We start from the raw sequence: 21,406 nt of genomic DNA on the forward strand, positions 1-21,406 counted from the left end.
AAGTATAATGACTTTCGCAAAAAAACCCATGACAAATATTTACAGACTTTTAACTATTTTCATTACTCATCCTCAGTTCGCCGAATTCACCATTTTTCTAGCATTCAAAGAGAACTCGGTATTTCAAGTACAACACCCAATCTATATTGCTTAAGTATCATTCTAAACTATGATATTTGCAGTTAACAATAAATTTGTAGAGTTACAAAAAATTCAACGATCTTTTGATGCATACCCAACTCCTGTACCTACTATGCTAGTAACGCTCAAAGAAATCCAAAGTGAAAAAATTTGTTTAATAAGTATTAATCCTCTTTCAGTTCATTGGAAATTCCTCCTCTTTATTCTAGAAAACCCAAACTGTGTACCTCACAATCTTTATTTTGAATTGCCGAAAAGTGATTCTTCTCAAAACGATTTCATTACTAAAAAATTGGAAACAATTAACAATTAAAAAACAGCAATGATATTCTCATACCAAAATTGCCTTATACAAATTCAATTTTTTGAAAAATCATTTGTGACAACAAAAAGTAACAGAGTTATACCACAACTATTACTCCATTTCGAATATTTAAACACTTGGACTGATGGAACCATCATTTTAACACCATCTTCCCCCTATAGGACATTTTTCATAAATATATCCCAAGCTTTAAATGGTTCCAAAATCCCTTTTAATTTAGATCTCCTATAATGCTGTTCCACTTTGGTGAGCGACTAGTCAAAGTAGAATCCCTCGAGAGATCATTCATTGAAACTCCCACTGCAGAAATAAAGCCCTGTATAATCATACATTATACTGACTACGAACGTGGATGTGAGGGTTCTACTCGAGTCACCATGGGAATGATGCACTGGGAATTCTTTCTCGCACTCATCGATATCGAAGAGCACTTCCCAGTCAACTTGGGCGCTCTTCAGTAAAGTAATTTGTTTTACATAACTTGCTCTCCACAAAATTTTTTTTTTCGCCTCTCCTTTCCTCTTCTTCATTTTTTTCTATCCTTTTTTTCTGATCAATTTGTTCTTTTCCCCTCATTTCTTTCCAAATTGTTAAAACTAAAATGATTTTGTTTATTGGTAAGGAAAAAATTAAAATTGTTAAAGTAGAAAGATGGTTCAATATTTGTTTCACACAGTATAAAGCATGTATCAAGATAACTTATATGTTTTTAAGCACCGGTACCATTAATCATTATTACGTTTATCCAAACGAGAAACACTGGAATTTCTTTTTTGCTATTGCAGATTTAAATGTAACTATTCCCAACGAACTCGAACACCATGGATTAGAACTCGTATACCCGGATCTTTCTGATTTGTCCTTATAATGGGAAACATTCTGAAAATATCGTCTCAGCAACCTCAAATTGATACAACCCCTAAAATTGAATGCCCTGTTTGTTATCTCCCTTGCCGTCAATTCAAAAAATTGCACAAAAACCCAAATGGTCAGCCCCCCATTTTGCTTGCATTCCTTGTAGAAATGAATTATTTAAATATTGGAACCAACCTAAATGTCCCATTTGCGTAACTCCCATTTATACAATCAGTCATTGCCATTATTTCCAGTGTGATTCTTGTCAAGAAGTCAAGAAGTTATCCACCTGCCACAGTCACTTCAGGGATTTTCACCCAAAACAATCAATTTGTTTGCAGTGTATGACCTTTACAACTACTAAATGCCCCTTATGCAAACAAACAATTGACCCAAACAACCCGTGGTAAAATCCTTGATTCAAAACTACCTTCACAAATTATCCAAAATGTTTATCCCCAAAGTACTTGATTTTTTATTAATGGCCCTCATGATTATTGCAGCAGCCTTCTCCTTCGTTTTAACCGTTTTCCTCGTTGTTGTAAGTATTCCTTTCAATTTTTTGATGTTAATAGTTATATTAGTAATAGACCAAACAATAAAATCCCAAAATAACCAACAACCAAATCCTCCAACCATACCAGTCCCATAATCCCCTCCAATAACAATCTTCCAAAAATGAATACAATTGACAAAGAAACCAATACTATAGAATCCAAACCGGTCTCATTAATTTGTTTATGCTGCAGACGCGAAACAATTGTTTTCAAGAAATTACACGAAAACCCCCCTAACGAACTACCCCACGTAATGTGTCTGCTCTGTTACCAATATGTTATAAAAGATATGGGCTATGATTTTTGTCCAAAATGCTCTAAATTTAATGTTATCTTTTCAATCTTTAACTGGTTTCAATGTGATATTTGCAAACAAACAAGATTTCAATATTCTGTTGCAAAAACGTTTCATCACAGTGATCACAAGCCCGTCAACTTTTGTAAATTTTGTGTAGAAGACTATAAATTATGCCCTCGTTGCGAAAAAATAATTACATAATGCATCCAAGAACTCCCAAAATTTTAATTCTTTTCCTGTTTTCATTTTTGATCCACTCGATATCCCTAATTCAATTCAGTTTTTACCAGGAGCAAATCACCTCCTTCACCCTAGTTCTACACTACTCATTGAATTGACAAAACGCATCCCATAACATTGTTTATTCTTCTTTTTGTCCTCTTATGCGCATTGGCAATATCCCTTTTTATTAATCACTACCTCCTTTCCATCTTCTCCAGATACGGAAAATGACCAATCTAGAGCTATCCACAAAAATATTTATCTTAATCCTAATTACCTTGCTTGCCATATCGTTCCTCATTAACCTCATCCTACTGCAGTTTCTCAGAAATTTTCCTGTTTTTGTCTAAGGAAAATAAGAGAACAGTCACTCGATGGGTCTTTCACAATCCCTATTCGACAGTTTCCGTTGGCTCTATCCCCATAAGGACATTATCTGCCCCATATGTTCACGAAAAACCGTTATTGTAGAAAAACTACACAAGCAATTCCCCAACGAAAATCCTCACTATGTATGTATTCCTTGCAGAAAGGCACTTTTTAAAAGATACACAAACCCTAAATGTCCCATCTGTCTTCGACCATGTCTTCCCGTCCTGATCACATCCTATTTCCGATGCAATTTATGCAAAAAAATGAAAACAGAATTAGGAGTAACAAAACACCCACATTTTTCCCAACATGACGAACACCGATTCTGTCGCGTATGCATAAATAAGCAGACAAAATGTCCCATTTGCAAAAATTGTTTAGACGATGTTGTCTAATAAACCAAAACAACTCAAGTCCCAACGATCTTTTTTTTCCTTTTAACTTTTCCTCGGGAAGGGGTTACCTCAGCTTTCTCCAGCCTGCCCCCCTGGCTTTTGAACCTAAATAATTCAGAACACTAACACGATAACTGAAATTTTCAAAAACGACCCGAAAAAATTTTTTCTTTCAGCTCAGCAAGGTTGTCTCCCCAGCTGCACGGGTCGTTGCAGCCGTGTTAGTGTGACGCACGCCCCAAGACTCACACCTCCGGGCAGCGGAGAAAGACGTACTTGTGCCAGGGCTGCCCGCCTGGCATAAGTATAAAAATTTTTTAATTTATGACCCCCCTCCCTTTATTAAAGTTAACTTTGCATTTAGCAAAACAAACGATTTTCTACCAAACTTTATTAACAAATGCATTTAGCATTATAATTTTTAAGAAAAGCAGTTAGCAACAAAACCTCACAAAAACATTTTTACAATAGAATACTTTTCTATATTAGCAATACATTTGCAAACTTGAAAAGAAGCCATAATGTGTGATATTGATGACACAGGCTAACCAAAATCAAAATATTTTAGATTATCCACAAGGAAAACACTCACAATGACTACCAGACCCACACTCGCAAGCGTAGTAATCCCCAGCCAACATCAACAAGTGACAACACAACAAGAACAAACACAAACCAGTTCTTCTCAGCCTCCTGTTTTCTCAAAGCCTCCATTTACTACAACCATTGCACCTCCATCAACTTCGAGTCAATATGATCCGCAAAACAATTGGATAGTCGATCGAAAGAGACCAGCACCAGGAAATCAACAAAGCAGTCACGCAGAGAAGATAAGAAAATGGCAAATATAGATGACCTCATTAGTGACAAAGAGCGAAAGGACATCCCCTATTGCTTGAAAATTCAGAAAATTAGGGAAAACGTTGTAAATCCCATGAACCCCAGATTTGTGACGAACTTGAGGTACACTTTGAAAATGCAAGCCAATAAGTTCAGAATCTCTGACAAAGTTAAGGTTCAGAACGTTTCAACCGGCGAAGAATTTCTTGCGAAAACTGAAAACCTGCCTATTTTGAAAGAGTTCTCATTACCAGAAACAACAAACGTCTGGAGAATAAAAGACAGAGATACCCAAAAGAACACTTACCTCGCCAGAAACAATCAGCTGGACTCGTATGTCAACTTCCCCTATTCCCACTTGACTGCCTTTCCGACACCTGCGGATGCCATCGAAGAAGTCACTGAAGCTTCACTTATTTCGGAAAATTCCAAGTTCCGACAGGAATTATTTGTTAAAGAAACCGAACTGCAGGAGCTACAGATTAGATTTGAAAGGTTACAAATGCAGTGCAGTGAAAAGGAGAAAATAACGAGCGATGACTATTGGCGGAGGCAGTACATCGTCTCCCAGCAAGTCAAAAAAACGGAAGAAAGTAATGTTAAAGAAATTAACAAAGTGTATGCAAGAAAGCATTTAGAAATCAATACAGCCAATCAGAATTTAGGAGTGGAGAACAAAAAACTGGTTGAAAAAGTAAAGCAACTCAACTCTGAATTGACGAAACTCAAGAAGAAGAACCGAAAACAAAAAAGGATAATCAAGGAATTATCAAATACAGAAAAGCATGAAGATGGAGATGAAGTAGTGGAAGTTGTTGATATACTGGACGACGGTGACAATCCTGTAACGAGCCCAGTCATCCTTCCACCAGAATTTTTCAACTGATATGGCCACCGCCCTTTGTAAATCTTTTGTACCTATCGCCCTTTGCGATCAATTTTATAGTATACCATTATCGCCCTTTGCGATCAATTTTATAAACTGTCTGAACTTGTAGTAACTTCATATGTCCCAAGCGCAATAAAATTATATACGATGCAATATATTTCTTTTTTTTAATCATTTTCTTTTCTATCTTAAAAATCGGGGTGAGCTGTAGTATTACGAGAGCCGTTACAAATGAACGGATAATTAATCCCGCATTAGAGCGAACGTATTTAGGCGCTAATTAACCATTCTTTCGCGGCGCGCTAAACGAACTAACGCTTGTTAAGACTACCAGTACACAAGTATTTAAACAACTCAGTTCGACTTATTTAATTAACACAACTTTAGGCCTGGATCTCCTCGCTCATATCCAGGATAGAAAATGTACGTTGTTGAACGTAGGCGGCCTGTAAAACCACAGTTTCTTTTGATTTAAATTACTTCTGCTTTTGACAGTTGCAATGCAGATCTTTCCCCCCAAGTTCAATAAAGATGAAGCAGATTGCTTCAGGGGAAAGACAATAGAGTCTCATAAAAAGCCCCCAAGAAAACCATAATTGTTGCGGTTTTAGAAGAGGGGAAAAGCAGAAAACAGGCGCCTACGAAATCAATAATTGATGCTCTCAGCTTTTTAGATTTTTATTATTTTTTGGAGTTTCAATAATTTCTCCGTGAGATAAAAAAGAGTTAATTCTCTTGCCTTCTCGGCCAATAGGAAAATTAAGAAGCACCTCACTATGAACGTGAGTTTGTGATTCGCTCCCTATCGGCCCAAACGGAGCTAAGAGGAATTAATTGTTTCTCTCAGCGAAGTGGGACGGAATAAAATTAGAGAGACAGAAATCACTCCCAGAAGCAAGCAGCAGACAACTGCTTTCATTTTTCTCAAAATTTAACTTCACTTTTACAATAAAATAGTCGAACATAATTGTTTAATAACTTAGACAAATAATTCCTGATTTGATTTTATAACTTTCTTTTTCGACAAATAACATAACTGAAGAAACACCCAAGTGAACGATCGCCCAGCAGCTCACCTCCATTTCACCACTACACAACTGGTAATTAGTAAGCTTGTTCATTTAAACTATCTATTTAATTAATTGAACTTTTCAGCCCCCCAACTATTTTAAATTGAGACTTATAGCACAGACAGGTCTTAGGCATATATCTTTGCCTTCGATTTGTTATATCTTTTGTCAAATTTGACTGGCATACATAAAGAGATCCCGTATTGTGTGATCTGTAGCAGCCCAGCCAAATTTGATAGTTTGAAGCAAATTTTAAGAGTTTATGACCGATCGCAACAACAGGATATGCTGAATTTTAACTCTTGGATTAGAAAAATTTGGAATTACAAACCTGAAGCAGTCGTAGTAAGACACGGAATCTTTTTGCATACCAGCTAATACATAGTTCCTGCAAGCCAGCGCCAATTTCACGTTACTGGAGATGGCATTGAGCAACAACGTCAAATTCAGTTGATTCAGAAACAAACCATCCTCATAATTCAGATAGTCCTCAATCAATCCGAATACTGTGAAAGCCGAAATGCAATCGGCAGAAATTGAGATATCGTCGAAATTTGCGAGCATGCTCAAACTCAAGGCCACTAATCCTCGTTGGGAAGCTACTTGGCAAAACAGGGAAAACATTTCGTTTTCTAGTAAAACTCTGAGCACTATCTCTTCCGTGTAGTTGAAATTGTCCCGAAGTATTTCGGATAGTTCGGAGGAATATTGAGAGGATTTCGATTCGACACAAGTGCAGATTTGTTGGATATAACAGTTTATGATTATCTCGGCGAAGAACTTTGAATCTTTCTCTGAAATAAACGAAGGCAATGATAAACCAAAACAAATTCTGACAAACAATATACTTTAAAATTATCGTAAGAATGTTAGAGTGAACATGAAACTCGTATATTCACATCTTCATAGCTATCAAATGAAAGGTGTAAAACGGAATGGAAAAGCTGTTCAACCCACCCTAGTCAAGACCGGAAGGCTATATTGTAAGATCTTGTGAGAATCGTAGCTGAAAAAGTTTTCTTCAAGGCAGAATATAATATTGCAAAATCTCGTAAGATAAACTTTTCGTCTCAGCAAAGGGACTGAAAAATACCAAAATTAGGTATCTGAACCTCTAAGCTACGATGAAGTAAGTACCTGGATATGCGCGTTTGAGGAACAGCTTCCTGAAGTAGTCGAAGGCAGAGTCAAGAGCCCCATGTTCACAGAACATGTCTAACTGAGAGTAGAGAGGCATGTCAGCTGTTGCAAACAGTCTCAACGCATACTCGTACTTTCGCCTCTTCAACATCTCAATCGCTGAAACCACGAATAAGGATTTTTAGAAGATAACATATGTTATAGATTGCATATGAAGCTGACAGTATTTGACAATTACAGTATGCCCAAGTTTGCGGAGAATATTTCACTGATGCCAAGCAATTTTATTGAACTTCGAATTTTTTTTTACAGAGTGGCCTTCATTTTAAAACATAGTAAGTAAATTCATGAGAACTGAGAAAAGGGGGCAACTCATATATGACCGGAAACGCAAAATAAAACCACAAAAACTTCACCTTTGAAGCGGGATTAATGAAAGCGAAGGAACGGGACTGAAACCAAGGTTCTTCACATAGTACAAAAAGGACCTTGAAAGGAGTTCAAGTATAAAAACCTAATCATTTGGTATTGTAATGGAGTAAAAAATATTTGCGTGTTGTGGAGTGGATCTCGAACAAATTTGCCCAATTTTTTAAAAAAAGTTATCAAATGCAACTTTACCGCTAGAGACAACAATGATTGAGCGACGACCATGGAAAAGATCTGATTGATTTTCCCACTGAAAATATTGGCAGCTAGCATCAGTACAAAGCCGTACAAATTAATGAACAACCGCGAAATCCTTCCCAACTTCATATATCTGATAGCAAGCATATAACTCACAATTGCAACCCAAGTTACAGACCATTTTACTAGTAAAAAAAGGAAATGACTGTAGATGCCCAACAGTTATAAGCTGCTTCAATTACCGGAAAGATTTTTTACGGCCCGTTGAAGGTGGACTACGGTCTGATCGTTGTGCATGTACTTACACAAAAAGTTGCAGATGGGCTTCAAATTATTCACCCTGAGCGCAACGCAGACATCAATCATCTGTTCCAACTTCTGGTTACAACCGAATCTCAAGGCGATCAACTCGGGTGACTTATGTTGAAATACAACATGCACCGACTGAGTAGTGACAATCAGGAACGAAGCGAGGGGGTCAACATTGTCGTTGGGATCGCTGCTGACCAAGGAAGAACTCCGCCTGATAAATATAAAACTCAATTAATTTCCGCCCTAATTTCCGGGGAAATGCATTGCTGAACAAGGAAGAACTCCGCCTGATAAATATAAAACTCAATTAATTTCCGCCCTAATTTCCGGGGAAATGCAGGGTTAAATCAAAATACGGCATTTGAAACAACTATTAGATATTAAAGAAGATTTAGAGGAGTTAAATTCAAAAATTCAAGAGCGAGTTAAATCTTACGCAAACATCAATGATAAAACGACGAGATTCCTGCGTGCCATATAATAGAGATAGAAACAGATACAGATCTAAATTGAAAAAAAATCGACGCCGCTCAAAAAACTAAGTAAAAAACATTCAGCGATAAATCAATAAAGGTTGTTAAAATGCATTCCTCAGAAGCCTCTTATTAGGGAACTTTACTGCACAAATGAGTTCCTTTGACCTTAAACAAATTCAAATTAAACTTAAGTTTTAAAGTGCAAAAGTCATTTTATTAAGTGAGGTAAGTCACGTATGATCAAAATCTAATCACGCAAATAACCTAAAAACTTTTGCTAAAGCGAGTGAGAAATGACGTCACGCGCGCAAATGTCGTTAGTGAGAGGAAGAAGTCATTCAGAAAATTTGACTTTTTCAGCTTTGCTGTGTGAACAAATGTAAAACGAAAAAAGAGCGTCAGACGACGAAACAAAAAAACATAGCAGGACAAGTCCTGACGCACAATTCAAAGAATTTTAGCGCCCCAATATTACAATTCTTTGAATTGTAAAAAAACCAAGAGCACCGCAATATAGCTACGCTCAGCTTACAGCTTCGCAGCTATAAAAATGATGCCACCCACCCAAATTCAACTTGTTACGGTCAAAGTGACTGCACACAAACTGAGCTGTTCTCAAAGGCTATCAAATCAAGAAAAATTAAACACCTCTATTATAAAAACTGCCGTAGTCTTTTAAATCTTTCAAAATTAGAAATATTTTACTTCTCACGAGTTCCTGATCCATTTACAAGAACAAAAGGGAAACTACAAATCAATGTCTCGCGTGAACAGATTTATTCAGTCGCTCAGCGACATTTTCTTTCCATGCGGTGGGATACAATTTCATACCGAATATTTTGTATTCATTTTACTTCACAAAACACGCGTCCTATGCTTCTGGTTTGTAAAAAATGTCGACCATAATAGCAGGCTAAGTAGCTGACGCGGATATACGACCTTCTTTATGTAGTAGCTAAGGAATTGAATAATGGTAAAATTTTAATTTTGAGTTTGATAATCACACAGACTTACGGCCGACTTTCTTCGCCCTCATGCCAGTGGAAACCCAGCTGATAAACTGCCAGTATGTCTTCTCCAGGTCTCAATTCGTTAACACTTGCAACAATTGAAGGCCTTTCCGACGAACCAAGAAACTTCAAGAAATGAACTTCAACTTCACTTTTGGTACCACCCGAATTTCTCCTTTTCACAAGAGGCAACGAACTAGAAGTGACCTGCAGCTGAACAACTGCAAAAAATTCATGAACGAATATTTTCTTCACTGTTTTCACAGTAGTTTGAGATTCGTTGCTGGTCGATGAAGCAATTTTGGATGCCACCAAGAGTTTGAGGGAATATCGTGAGCAGTAATTGGGGTCCAAAACTGTCGTGAACAATCGAAGTTCTTGCCTCTTTCGGGCGATTATGATTTTGCCTTTAGGTGCACCGGTATGCGCCCAATTCAGTCGCAGTTCGTCGAATTGCTGATAGTACGCTGAAAAACAACTTGTTCAGGAATACATTTGTTTTTAATTTTAAAAATATAGAATAAATTGAATATAGAACGTCAAGTGTTTTTGATAATCAATAAGCTAAACAATTAACATAGCATTAAACAACTTAACACTCATTTCAGAAAAGATGGGAAAGCTAAAGTTTCGGATGCCTAAATGCTATTTGTAGTGACACACTTAACATCACTCTGAACACATGGACCTCCATTATTATGATAAGCAATTACAATGCTAATAAGCAGTAGCGAAATAGACAGCTTGGACATGTAATAATGAAATCCGAAAGTTATCGAAAAAACTGTCTAAAAAACAGAACCCTGTTGAAAATACAGCACAACTAATAGTTTGCGTGATTGAGCTCTGTAAGTAAAGCTCTCACTTAAGTTTCATTTATAAACAGCGAACGCCATTTTTATGAATATGGTTCATGATTATTGATAGGTCATGAGTGATCAGCAGATCTCAATAAAGCTAGCAAAAAGCTTCCCAAACAATCACAACGCTTGCTTCACATACACAGTCGCAAACGCACTCAATCACGCATAAACATACACCCAACCCCTCCCTGAAACACACACACACACATTCACACAAGCACACATACAAATACAAACACATACACACAAAATACGCAAGCGCACACTCACACACCTGTATGCGCCCAATTCTGTCGCAGTTCATCGTATTGCTGCTATCAGGCTGAAGTAAAAATTGTTGATGAACAAAAGTTTTCGAATTTAAAAATAGAACAGTTTTTAGCAAAGAACTCTAAGCTAACTATTTTAAAATAAATAAGCTCAACAATTAACAATGCATCAAAGTAAACAACCTTATTAATTATTACAGAGGACAATGAAGTTTCAGAAGCGGGAAGTGCGAAGCAAACAAAACAAGACTTTTAACACGAACAATAACTCAATTTACAATACCTTAAGCTTCAGTTATTAAGCATGAACGCCAATTTCATCCGTATGCTATGAAATGTGTGACGAAAAAACTTCCAAAAAGCAAGCAAAAAAACCGTCACAAAAACACTCAGAAGGTTTGCATCCACGTACACAGTCACAATCACTTAACGCAAATACAACATGATTTGCACTGCTGCGAAAACTAGTCATTCCTTTGATCCCAATTAAGGTTTTTTTGAAAAAACAAGCAAAAACTGGCTAGTAACTGTTTACATTGTAATTTTCCCGACATAAAAGCACAACCCGCGTCTTTTCAGGCAAATTGAAACAAATAGTACCTTTAATAATTTTTTGTCGACTCAAGCACTAAGAATTTTCATCATTTCACCACCTGACTAAAGCACAAAAACACTGACTTAAAATCATTCACTTAGATGTTGAAGACATTAAAATACGGTGTCTTCAGTTTCCGGAAAAAAGACGAGAATTTATTAAAAACAAGATTGATCACCTTGCTCTGCATAAGTTATGAAGTTAACCTCCTTTGTGAAAAATTGGTAATCTATCGAAAGTTTTAGTGGAAATTGTTAGATGCTGTCCACTCAGATAGGAGTAATATTCAGGAGTTTCTGCTAAAATCTTTCAAACGTCTTTTGATTATTATAAGTCATTTTGAAGCTAATTATAATTTTCCACCGTTAAAGCTAGTTGCAATAATAAGCAAGTTGTAAACAACTATTACAGACTGTCGTTACCGGGCCGCGGATTTCGCCCAAAAATAACGGGGAAAAGTGTAAAGAGTGTAAAAATAGGATTTGTACACCGTTAGTGCCCCACTTAATAAATGTAATTTAAAGGTAGAATAATGGTGGATAAACTAATTTTTAACTCTTTGAATTACAGTTGGACACACTCTTTAAAATTTCACAGTCTTCCCCTCTTTTCCTGCTAATATTTGACCTAAAAAGTGTAATCACAAGAGTGTAGAGAATGGAGAAAATGGAGTGAAGAGGGTAGTAACGAGTTTAAAAACTGCAATAGAGTGTAATTTTCCCATAATAACACTCTTACACTCATTTCCTTGCTATTTAAGAGTGGAATTTGCTTTGCACCCTTATTCTCGCTCAATAAAGATTTAATACGGGTGGACACTTTGGCCCGAGTTTAATATAGTTTCTATTAAAAAGCTACCTCCACCTATTTCATGATCGATTTGATATTAACCAAATAAGGTGATATAATTTATTACGAGACGCACAGAAAATTGTTTTCAATTTTTCCGCTTTTCTTTAGTACATTAGCTTAAATCATTTTGCTTATGTTTATCATTGCTTTCAGAGAGAAAATTTCGAAAAGCAGGAAAAAATCGTAGCTGACAGATTGACAAAAAATAGCCTCAATCGTAGATCTGCGGTCTCAAAAAGATAAAAGAAAGAAACAAACCAAAAAGGAAAGTTTTTTTAAATCAAATTCTGAGATCTTATATTTTGATTTTAAAATCTGTTTAACTAAATGGTGCGTCTAATAGCTGCTCTCAGATAACCTTCAATTAGAGTGAAAAGCACCCACTCTTTCAATTAAAGTAAAGAAAAATCAATTTCACATTGAGGAATCATTTTTGAGAGTGAGTAAGTCACGTGTTACCAAAAACCTAATCACGCAAATGATAACAACCTCTCTCCACTAAGAGTGAAAAATGACAATTGTCACGCATGTGCAATTCAGTTGAAATCGCATGAACGAGTGAACAAAAGGCAGATTTGAAGTGACTGTGACGTCGTCATATGGACGTCAGTCCTGATTAGAAGTCGGGGAATTCAAGCAGCTGGAGAGAACGAAATTGGACTCCGATAACAAAAAATATACCAAGATGTCCACGTAACCAAACAGAACAAAACAAAATCGGAAAAAAACAACCCTTTAGAAACCGAAAAAACAAATTCGTTTCAATTCTTCTAGAAAAGTAGTGTTATTGAATTTACTATTCCCAAAAATTTCTTAAGACTTACAAAACAGGAATATAGACATCAAACACCAACTTTGTAGGAAAGTAATACAGTCAGATTAGAAGCAATAACAAAAATGGCCATAATCCAAAAAAAAACTCGAATAATTTTCGAAAACAAGTCCTTATAAAAGTCATTAAAACTTGCAGCTTTGAGATTAAAACATTAGATAAACTCAAATATGCATAATGAGAGAAACACAAAGAACTATCTTTAAAGACATTAACTGAAAGAGCAACAAAAAAACAACAAAAAAGCAACAAAGGTAAAAAATCTGGAGAAAAATCTAATTTTTTAATAGCAAGTGGTGTCTCAGTTCTGACAACTGTTTGATGAGAAAAAAGCGCTAAAGTGATCAAAAAAGAATCCTCTAGAGAGCCACCTAGAGCTGTCGATAATGAGACTAAAAGATAAAACCAGAAAAACCTACAAAGATAAAATGCAAAAAATCGCGTCAATCTCATTAAAACCATTAATTTCAAATTTATTTAGTAAATTATTTTGCACATGCCTCAATATAGCCATTGAGAATTATCACCTATCATTGATGAGACAAAACAAAATAAAGAACGATAAAACAATCCAGAAAAATCATGAAGATGAAAAGCGTCAAAGCCATTGAAAACCATGATTGGCTATTTGAAAGGTTAAACAGTACCACTGCATTATTAGAACATACGTATCGCCTTTAAAAATATTTGTAAAAATGAAAATAAAAACAACGAAAACAGAAGTCAAATCGTTGCACTTGAAAACGAAATCGCTCTCAAAAATCGAAAATCTGTTTAAACAACATTCTCTCACATCACGCCTCATAACTTTCAATTTAACACTCCGCTTTACCCTCCAGCATGACTAAAAGAACCACTCCAAAAGGTCAGAAAAGTGAACAGATCTTAAGACAGCACGTCAATACAATTAATTCATTGAATTTTAAGAAACCAAGAGACGGCCAATAATAGCCCCAGCTATCGCTTTGCGGCTATTTATTACTCTGGCAAGTTACAACTGGTCAAAAAAACATCAATTGTAAACATTACGTTGTCAATGTAAATTTCACTAAATTTCGCGTTTTATGGAAACAAGATTATTTTGAGAATCTAATTGGCCGAAGACTTTGTAATTGCCCGAAGTTCACTGGTAATTACTTGGAGACCAAATTCAAAGACTTAATTGCTCTCGTGAACAGCGCTTTGTGTAATTTCCAAGCCAAAAATTTTATTCTTAATCCAGTAGGCTTTCTCATTTCCGTATTTAGATACTGCATCCATGGGAAAAGGGTAATTTCAAGCAAATTTGAACTAAATTAGACATTAGACTATTCTCACTCGTGTCCACACGCTGGTATGTATACGCGAGTATATATACTCGATTTTTTGGACATTGGCCATGTAAAAAAGCGTTTTCCTAAGATTTAACATTTTCAATTTTCAATGTTGACAACTTCAACCTGTAATCTGATTATTTAAGGTATCCTTCTTAATCTTTTGCATAAAGTTATCGCATGATACACCCAAAAACATGCTGGGCTCTGAATTGCCGCCTCCTTTATTCGATTTTGCTTAAGTTTGCAGTTAATCAATAACTAAACGATTTTACAATGCAGTACGATAGTTCAGTGTAACAGATGGGTAACATTGAATCCTTTCAGCTGTCTTCTGAAAAATTTTAAGCTGCACTGCATGTTCTGTTGAATTTTCTGTTGTAATTGCGGCTTAAAAGCGGTCGAATCTCAAAATAGCCCAATAATTAATGAATTAGAACAGCACAGCAAAATTAAAATTATTTTTTGTTTAAAAAACCAATCCATTTTTGAATCTATGACCACTAGTAAAAAAGCTTTGACATGTAATAACGACATCCGAAGGTTATCAAAAAAACTGTCTATTAAACAAAACCCTGTTGAAAATACAGCACAACTAATAGTTTGCGTGATTGAGCTCTGTAAGTAAAGCTCTCCCTTAAGTTTCATTTAATAACAGCGAACGCCAATTTCATGAATATGGTTCATGATTATTGATAGGTCCTGAGTGATCAGCAGATCTCAATAAAGCTAGCAAAAAGCTTCAGAAACAATCACAACGCTTGCTTCACATACACAGTCGCAAACGCACTCAATCAAGCACACATACAAATACAAACACATACACGCACAATACGCGAGCGCACACTCACACACCTGTATGCGCCCAATTCTGTCGCAGATCATCGTATTGCTGCTATCAGGCTGAAGTAAAAATTGCTGAGGAACACAAGTTTTCAAATTTAAAAATAGAACAGTTTTTAGCAAAGAACTTTAAGCTAACTATTTTAAAATAAATAAGCTCAACAATTAACAATGCATCAAATTAAACAACCTTATTAATTATTACAGAGGACAATAAAGTTTCAGAAGCGGGAAGTGCTATTTGAGAAGTTTCAGAAGCGGGAAGTGCGAAGCAAAAAACACGAACAAAAACTCTCTATTTTATATAGAAAGAGCGTCATACATTCCGCGAATGAACGCCAATTTTATCCGTATGCTATGAAATTTGTGACGAAAAAACTTCCAAAAAGAAAGCAAAAAACCGTCACAAACACACTCAGAAGGTTTGCATCCACGTACACAGTCACAATCACTTAACGCAAATACAACCCCCCGCCACAGACAAGTACAAACACTCACGAAAGCGCTCATACATACACAACCCTATGCAACCAATTGAGTCTCAGCTAATTGAGTTGCTGATAGCACGCTGAGAAAAAATTTGTCGAGGTTCACACACGTTTTTGGTTTCAAAAATAGGAGAGATTTTTAAGAAGGAACTTTAATCGAACTAACTGATAGTCAATAAGCTAAACAATTTAAAAAGCATTTATAAAACCCTAACGATTACTCATTCTTGAAAAAAATGATTATTGTACATAGCCATCACAGTGCCAAAATAATGGTGAAATAGACATCGCTGATATATAATAACAGCAACCGACTAATAACAAAAAGAAATAATAGAACCCACTCTAAAACGCAGCTCAACTATTAGTCTGCGTGACTGAGCTCTGCAAGTGAAGACTCAATTAAGCTCCATTTATTAACAGTGAAAGCCAACTTTAGTTAAAGGCTAAGTCATGTGTGATTAGCAAATCTCCAAAAAGCAAGCAATAAAAAGCGTCACAAATATTCACAACACTTGCTTCCACAAACAAAATCGAAAAACACAAAGAACTATCTTTAAGGTCATGAACTGAAAGAGCAACAAAAAACACAAGACAAATCTGGGGAAAAACCTAGTTTTTTGAAAGCAAGCGGTGTCTCAGTTGTGACAACTGTTTGATCAGAAAAAAGCGCTAAAGTGAGTAGAACAGGATGCTCTAGAGAGCCACCTAGAGCTGTCGATGAGATTAAAAGATACAACCAGAAAAAAACGACAGATGAAAAAATCCAAGAACAATCGCGTCAATCTCATTAAAACCATTAATTTCAAATTTAATTAGTAAATTAATTTGCATATGCCTCAATAGAGCCATTGAGACCTATCACCTATCATTGATGAGACAAAAGAAAATAAAAAAACGATAAAATAATCCAAAAAACCATGAAGATGAAAAACGTCAAAGCCATTTAAAACCATGTTTTGCTATTTCAAAGGTTAAACAGTGCCACTGTGCATTATCAGAACATAGGTATCGCCTTTAAAAAGCATTTGTAAGAAAAATAAAAATAAAAACAGCGAAAACAGAAGTCAAATTGCCGCACGTGAAAAAGAATTCGCCCTCAAAAACCGAAAATCTGTTTAAACACCATTCTCTCACAACACGCCTCATAAACTAAGTTAGACATTAGACTAATGTCACTCGTGTCTACACATTGGTATGTATACGCGAGTATATATACTCAATTTTTTGGACATTAGCCATGTAATATTGCGTTTTTCTAAGATTTGACGTTTCTAATTTTCAATGTTGACAACTTCAACCTGTAATCTGATTATTTAAGGTACCCTTCTTATAATCTTTTGCATAAATCTATTGCATGATCCTCCTAAAAACATGCTTGGCTCTTATATGCCGCTTTATCTGAATCGAGAGCAGTAACTAGGGTCCAAAACTGTCGAACAATCGAAGTGCGTCTCTTTCGGGCGATTATGATTTTGCCTTTTGGTGCACCGGTATGTGCCCAATGCAGTCGCAGTTCGTCGAATTGCTGATAGTACCCTGGAAAAAAATTGTTCAGGAAAACATATATGTTTTTGATTTTAAAATATAGATTAAATTGAATATAGAACTTAAAGTTTTTTTGATAATCAATAAACTAAACAATTAACAGATCATAGAAAAACTTCACACTCATTTCAGGAAAGATGAGAAAGCTAAAGTTTCGGATGTCTAAATGCTATTTTTAGTGACAAACTTAACACCAATCTGAACACATGGACCTCCATTATTATGCATAGCAATTACAATGCTAATAAGCAGTAGCGAAATAGACAGCTTTGACATGTAATAACGAAATCCGAAGGTTATCGAAAAAACTGTCTAAAAAACAGAACCCTGTTGAAAATACAGCACAACTAATAGTTTGCGTGATTGAGCTCTGTAAGTAAAGCTCTCACTTAAGTTTCATTTATAAACAGCGAACGTCAATTTCATGAATACGGTTCATGATTATTAATAGGTCATGAGTGATCAGCAGATCTCAATAAAGCTAGCGAAAATCTTCAGAAACAATCACAACGCTTGCTTCACATACACAGTCGCAAACGCACTCAATCACGCATAAACATACACCCAACTCCTCCCGAAAACACACACATTCACACAAGCACACATACAAATACAAACACATACACGCACAATACGCAAGCGCACACTCACACACCTGTATGCGCCCAATTCTGTCGCAGTTCATCGTATTGCTGCTATCAGGCTGAAGTAAAAATTGCTGAGGAACACAAGTTTTCGAATTTAAAAATAGAACAGTTTTTAGCAAAGAACTTTAAGCTAACTATTTTAATATAAATAAGCTCAACAATTAACAATGCATCAGATTAACAACCTTAATAATTATTACAGATGACAATGAAGTTTCAGAAGCGGGAAGTGCTATTTGAGAAGTTTCAGAAGCGGGAAGTGCTAGAAGCGGGAAGTGCGAAGCAAACAAAACAAGACTTTTAACACGAACAATAACTCTCCATTTTATATAGAAATATAGAAAGAGCATCATACATTCCATTTACAGTACCTTAAGCATCAGTTATTGAGCATGAACGCCAATTTCATCCGTACGCTATGAAATGTGTGGCAAAAAAACTTCCAAAAAGAAAGCAAAAAAACCGTCACAAACACACTCAGAAGGTTTGCATCCACGTACACAGTCACAATCACTTAACGCAAATACAACCCCCCGCCACAGACAAGTACAAACAGTCACAAAAGCGCTCATACATACACAACCCTATGCAAACACTTCAGTCACAGCTAATTGAGTTGCTGATATCACGCTGAGATAAAATTTGTCGAGATTCACATACGTTTCTGGTTTCAAAAATAGAACAAATTTTTGGGAAGGAACTTTAATCGAACTAACTGATAGTCAATAAGCTAAACAATTAAAAAAGCATTTATAAAACCTGAACGATTACTCATTCTTGAAAAATGATTATTGCACATAGCCATCACAGTGCCAAAATAATGGTGAAATAGAGAGCGCTGATATATAATAACAGCAACCGACTAATAAAAAGAAAAAATAGAACCCACTCTAAAAAATAGCTCAACTATTAGTCTGCGTGATTGAGCTCTGTAAGTGAAGACTCAATAAGGCTCCATTTATTAACAGCGAAAGACAACTTTATTAATATGCTAAGTCATGTGTGATTAGCAGATCTCCAAAAAGCAAGCAATAAAAAGCGTCACAAATAATCACAACGCTTGCCTCCACAAACATAGTCGCAAACGCTCTCAATCACGCATATAAAAACACCCCTGCACATTAGTAAACACACGCACACACGCACAGTTGAAAAAAACTCTTTTAAATTACACTCTTCCCCTCTTTTTCTGCAAAAAGTTGAACTAAGGAGTGTAATTACAAGACTGTAGAGAGTAGAGAAAAGAGTAAAGAGGGTAGTAACGAGTTTAAAAACTGCAATATAGTGTAATTTTCCCATAATAACACTCTTACACTCATTTCCTTGCTATTTAAGAATGGAATTTGCTTTACACCAATATTCTCGTTCAACAAAGATTTAATACGGGTGGACACTTCGGCCCGAGTTTTATACAGTTTCTATCAAAATGCCAACTCCACCTATTTCATAATCGATTTGATATTAACCATATAAGGAGACATAAATTATTACGAGACGCACAGCAAATCGTTTTCAATTTTTCCGATTTTCTTTAGTATATGAGCTTAAATTATTTTGCTTATGTTTATCATTGCTTTCAGAGAGAAAATTTCGAAAAGCATGAAAAAATCATAGCTGCCAGATTGATAGAAAAAAGCCTCAATCGTCGATCTGCGGTCTCAAAAAGATAAAAGAAAGAAACAGACCAAAAAGGAAAGTTTTTTAAATCAAAATCTGAGATCTTAAATTTTTTATTTTAAAATCTGTTTAACTAAATGGTGCGTCTAATAGCTGCTCTCAGATAACTTTCAATTAGAGTGAAAAGCACCCACTCTTTCAATTAAAGTAAAGAAAAATCAACTTCAGATTGCGGAATCATTTTTGAGAGTGAGTAAGTCACGTGTGACTAAAAACCTAATCACGCAAATGAACACAACCTCTCTCCACTAAGAGTGAAAAATGACAATTATCACGCATGAACGAGTGAACAAAAAGCAGATTTGAAGTGACTGAAGTCGTCATATGGACGTCAGTCCTGATTAGAATTCGGGGAATTGAAGCAACTGGAAAGAACAAAATTGGACTCCGATAACAAAAAATATAGCAAGATGTCCACGTAACTAAACAGAACAAAACAAAATTGGAAAAAAACAACTCTCAAGAAACCGACAAAACAAATTCGTTTCATTTCTTCTAGAAAAATAGTGTTATTGAATTAACTATTCCCAAAAACTTCTTGAAAAGACTTTTACAAAAAATGAATATAAACATCAAACACAAAATTTGTAGGAAAGCACTAAAGTCAGATTAAAAGGACAACACACACGAAGTTTGGCAAATAATTTTTACGAATGTCATGGAAAATAACAAGGCATTGGAGTCAATGAAACACGCAACTAAAAATTGAAATCTTCAGCATCTATTGCTTTATCTGCAAATAGAAAGATCAAATCAACCTCAAAGAAAACAATTCGGGGAACACGCACAAAAATTAGCAACAAAAGCTGGTAGCAATCAAAAGTTCAAGAATAATCGAAAACAAATGGCGTCGAAGCCAATTAAATTCTTAGCCATAAACCCAAAACATTTAATAGATCCGATTGTCCCTAGTTTGAGAGCAAACAAGACGTATCATTAATGAGACTAGCCGACAGGACAAAAAAACAATAACAAAAACGGCCATAATCCTGAAAAAATTCGAAGCATTTTCGGAAACAAGTGGTTATCAAAGTCTTTAACATTTGCAGCTTTGAGATTAAAACATTAGATAAACTCAAATTTGTCTAACGAGAAAAACACAAAGAACTATCTTTAATGACATGAACCGAAAGAGCAACAAAAAAATACAAAGTTCAAATCTGGAGAAAAATCTAATTTTTTGAAAGCAAGTGGTATCTCAGTTGTGACAACTGTTTGATCACAAAAAAGCTCCAAAGTGACCAGAAAGGGATCCTCTAGAGAGCCACCTAGAGCTGTCGATAATGAGATTAAAAGATACAACAAGAAAAAACTACAAAGATGAAAAAATCCAAAACTGTCACTCGTGTCCACACGCTGGTATGTATACGCGAGTATATATACTCGATTTTTTGGACATTGGCCATGTAATAAAGAGCTTTTCTAAGATTTAACGTTTTTAATTTTCAATGTTGACAACTTCAACCTGTAATCTGATTATTTAAGGTATCCTTCTAATAATCTTTTGCATAAAGTTATCGCATGATCCACCCAAAATCATGCTGGGCTCTGAATTGCCGCCTCCTTTATTGGATTTTGCAGTTAATCAATAACTAAACGATTTTACAATGCAGTAAGATAGTTCAGTGTAACAGATGGGTAACATTGAATCCTTTCAGCTGTCTTCTGAAAAATTTTAAGCTGCACTGCATGTTCTGTTGAATTTTCTGTTGTAATTGCGACTTAAAAGCGGTCGAATCTCAAAATAGCCCAATAATTAGTGAATTAGAAAAGTACAGCAAATTTAAAATTATTTTATGTTGATAAAAGCAATCCATTTTTGAATCTATGACCACTAGTAAAAAAATGTGAGTTGCTTGCTATACATTATGGTACTTAAAAAATTGCAATTGCGTGGCAGAGATGATTTATGCCCACCAATCTGTGCGAAACAAAATAGATCATCAGTTC

General features: G+C 35.6%; 2 protein-coding genes across 2 annotated transcripts in view; one reads left to right on the forward strand and one right to left on the reverse strand.

Annotated features, from left to right (window-relative positions):
* Positions 1-21,406, reverse strand: part of LOC142339118 (uncharacterized) — an 88,758-nt gene that overhangs the window by 65,534 nt on the left and 1,818 nt on the right. Inside the window, exons 3-6 of the mRNA XM_075388857.1 lie at positions 9,534-9,996; positions 8,037-8,254; positions 7,102-7,263; positions 6,296-6,758 (exon numbers count right to left, since the gene is read on the reverse strand). Of these exons, the coding sequence (XP_075244972.1) occupies positions 6,296-6,758; positions 7,102-7,263; positions 8,037-8,254; positions 9,534-9,996 (1,306 nt within the window). The remainder of the gene's footprint in view (positions 1-6,295; positions 6,759-7,101; positions 7,264-8,036; positions 8,255-9,533; positions 9,997-21,406) is intronic.
* Positions 1-21,406, forward strand: part of LOC142339117 (endothelial differentiation-related factor 1-like) — a 242,983-nt gene that overhangs the window by 43,546 nt on the left and 178,031 nt on the right. The window lies entirely within an intron of this gene.

Source organism: Convolutriloba macropyga, chromosome 5 (genome assembly GCF_964194025.1).
Source record: "Convolutriloba macropyga chromosome 5, txConMacr16.3, whole genome shotgun sequence".
NCBI lineage: Eukaryota > Metazoa > Xenacoelomorpha > Acoela > Convolutidae > Convolutriloba > Convolutriloba macropyga.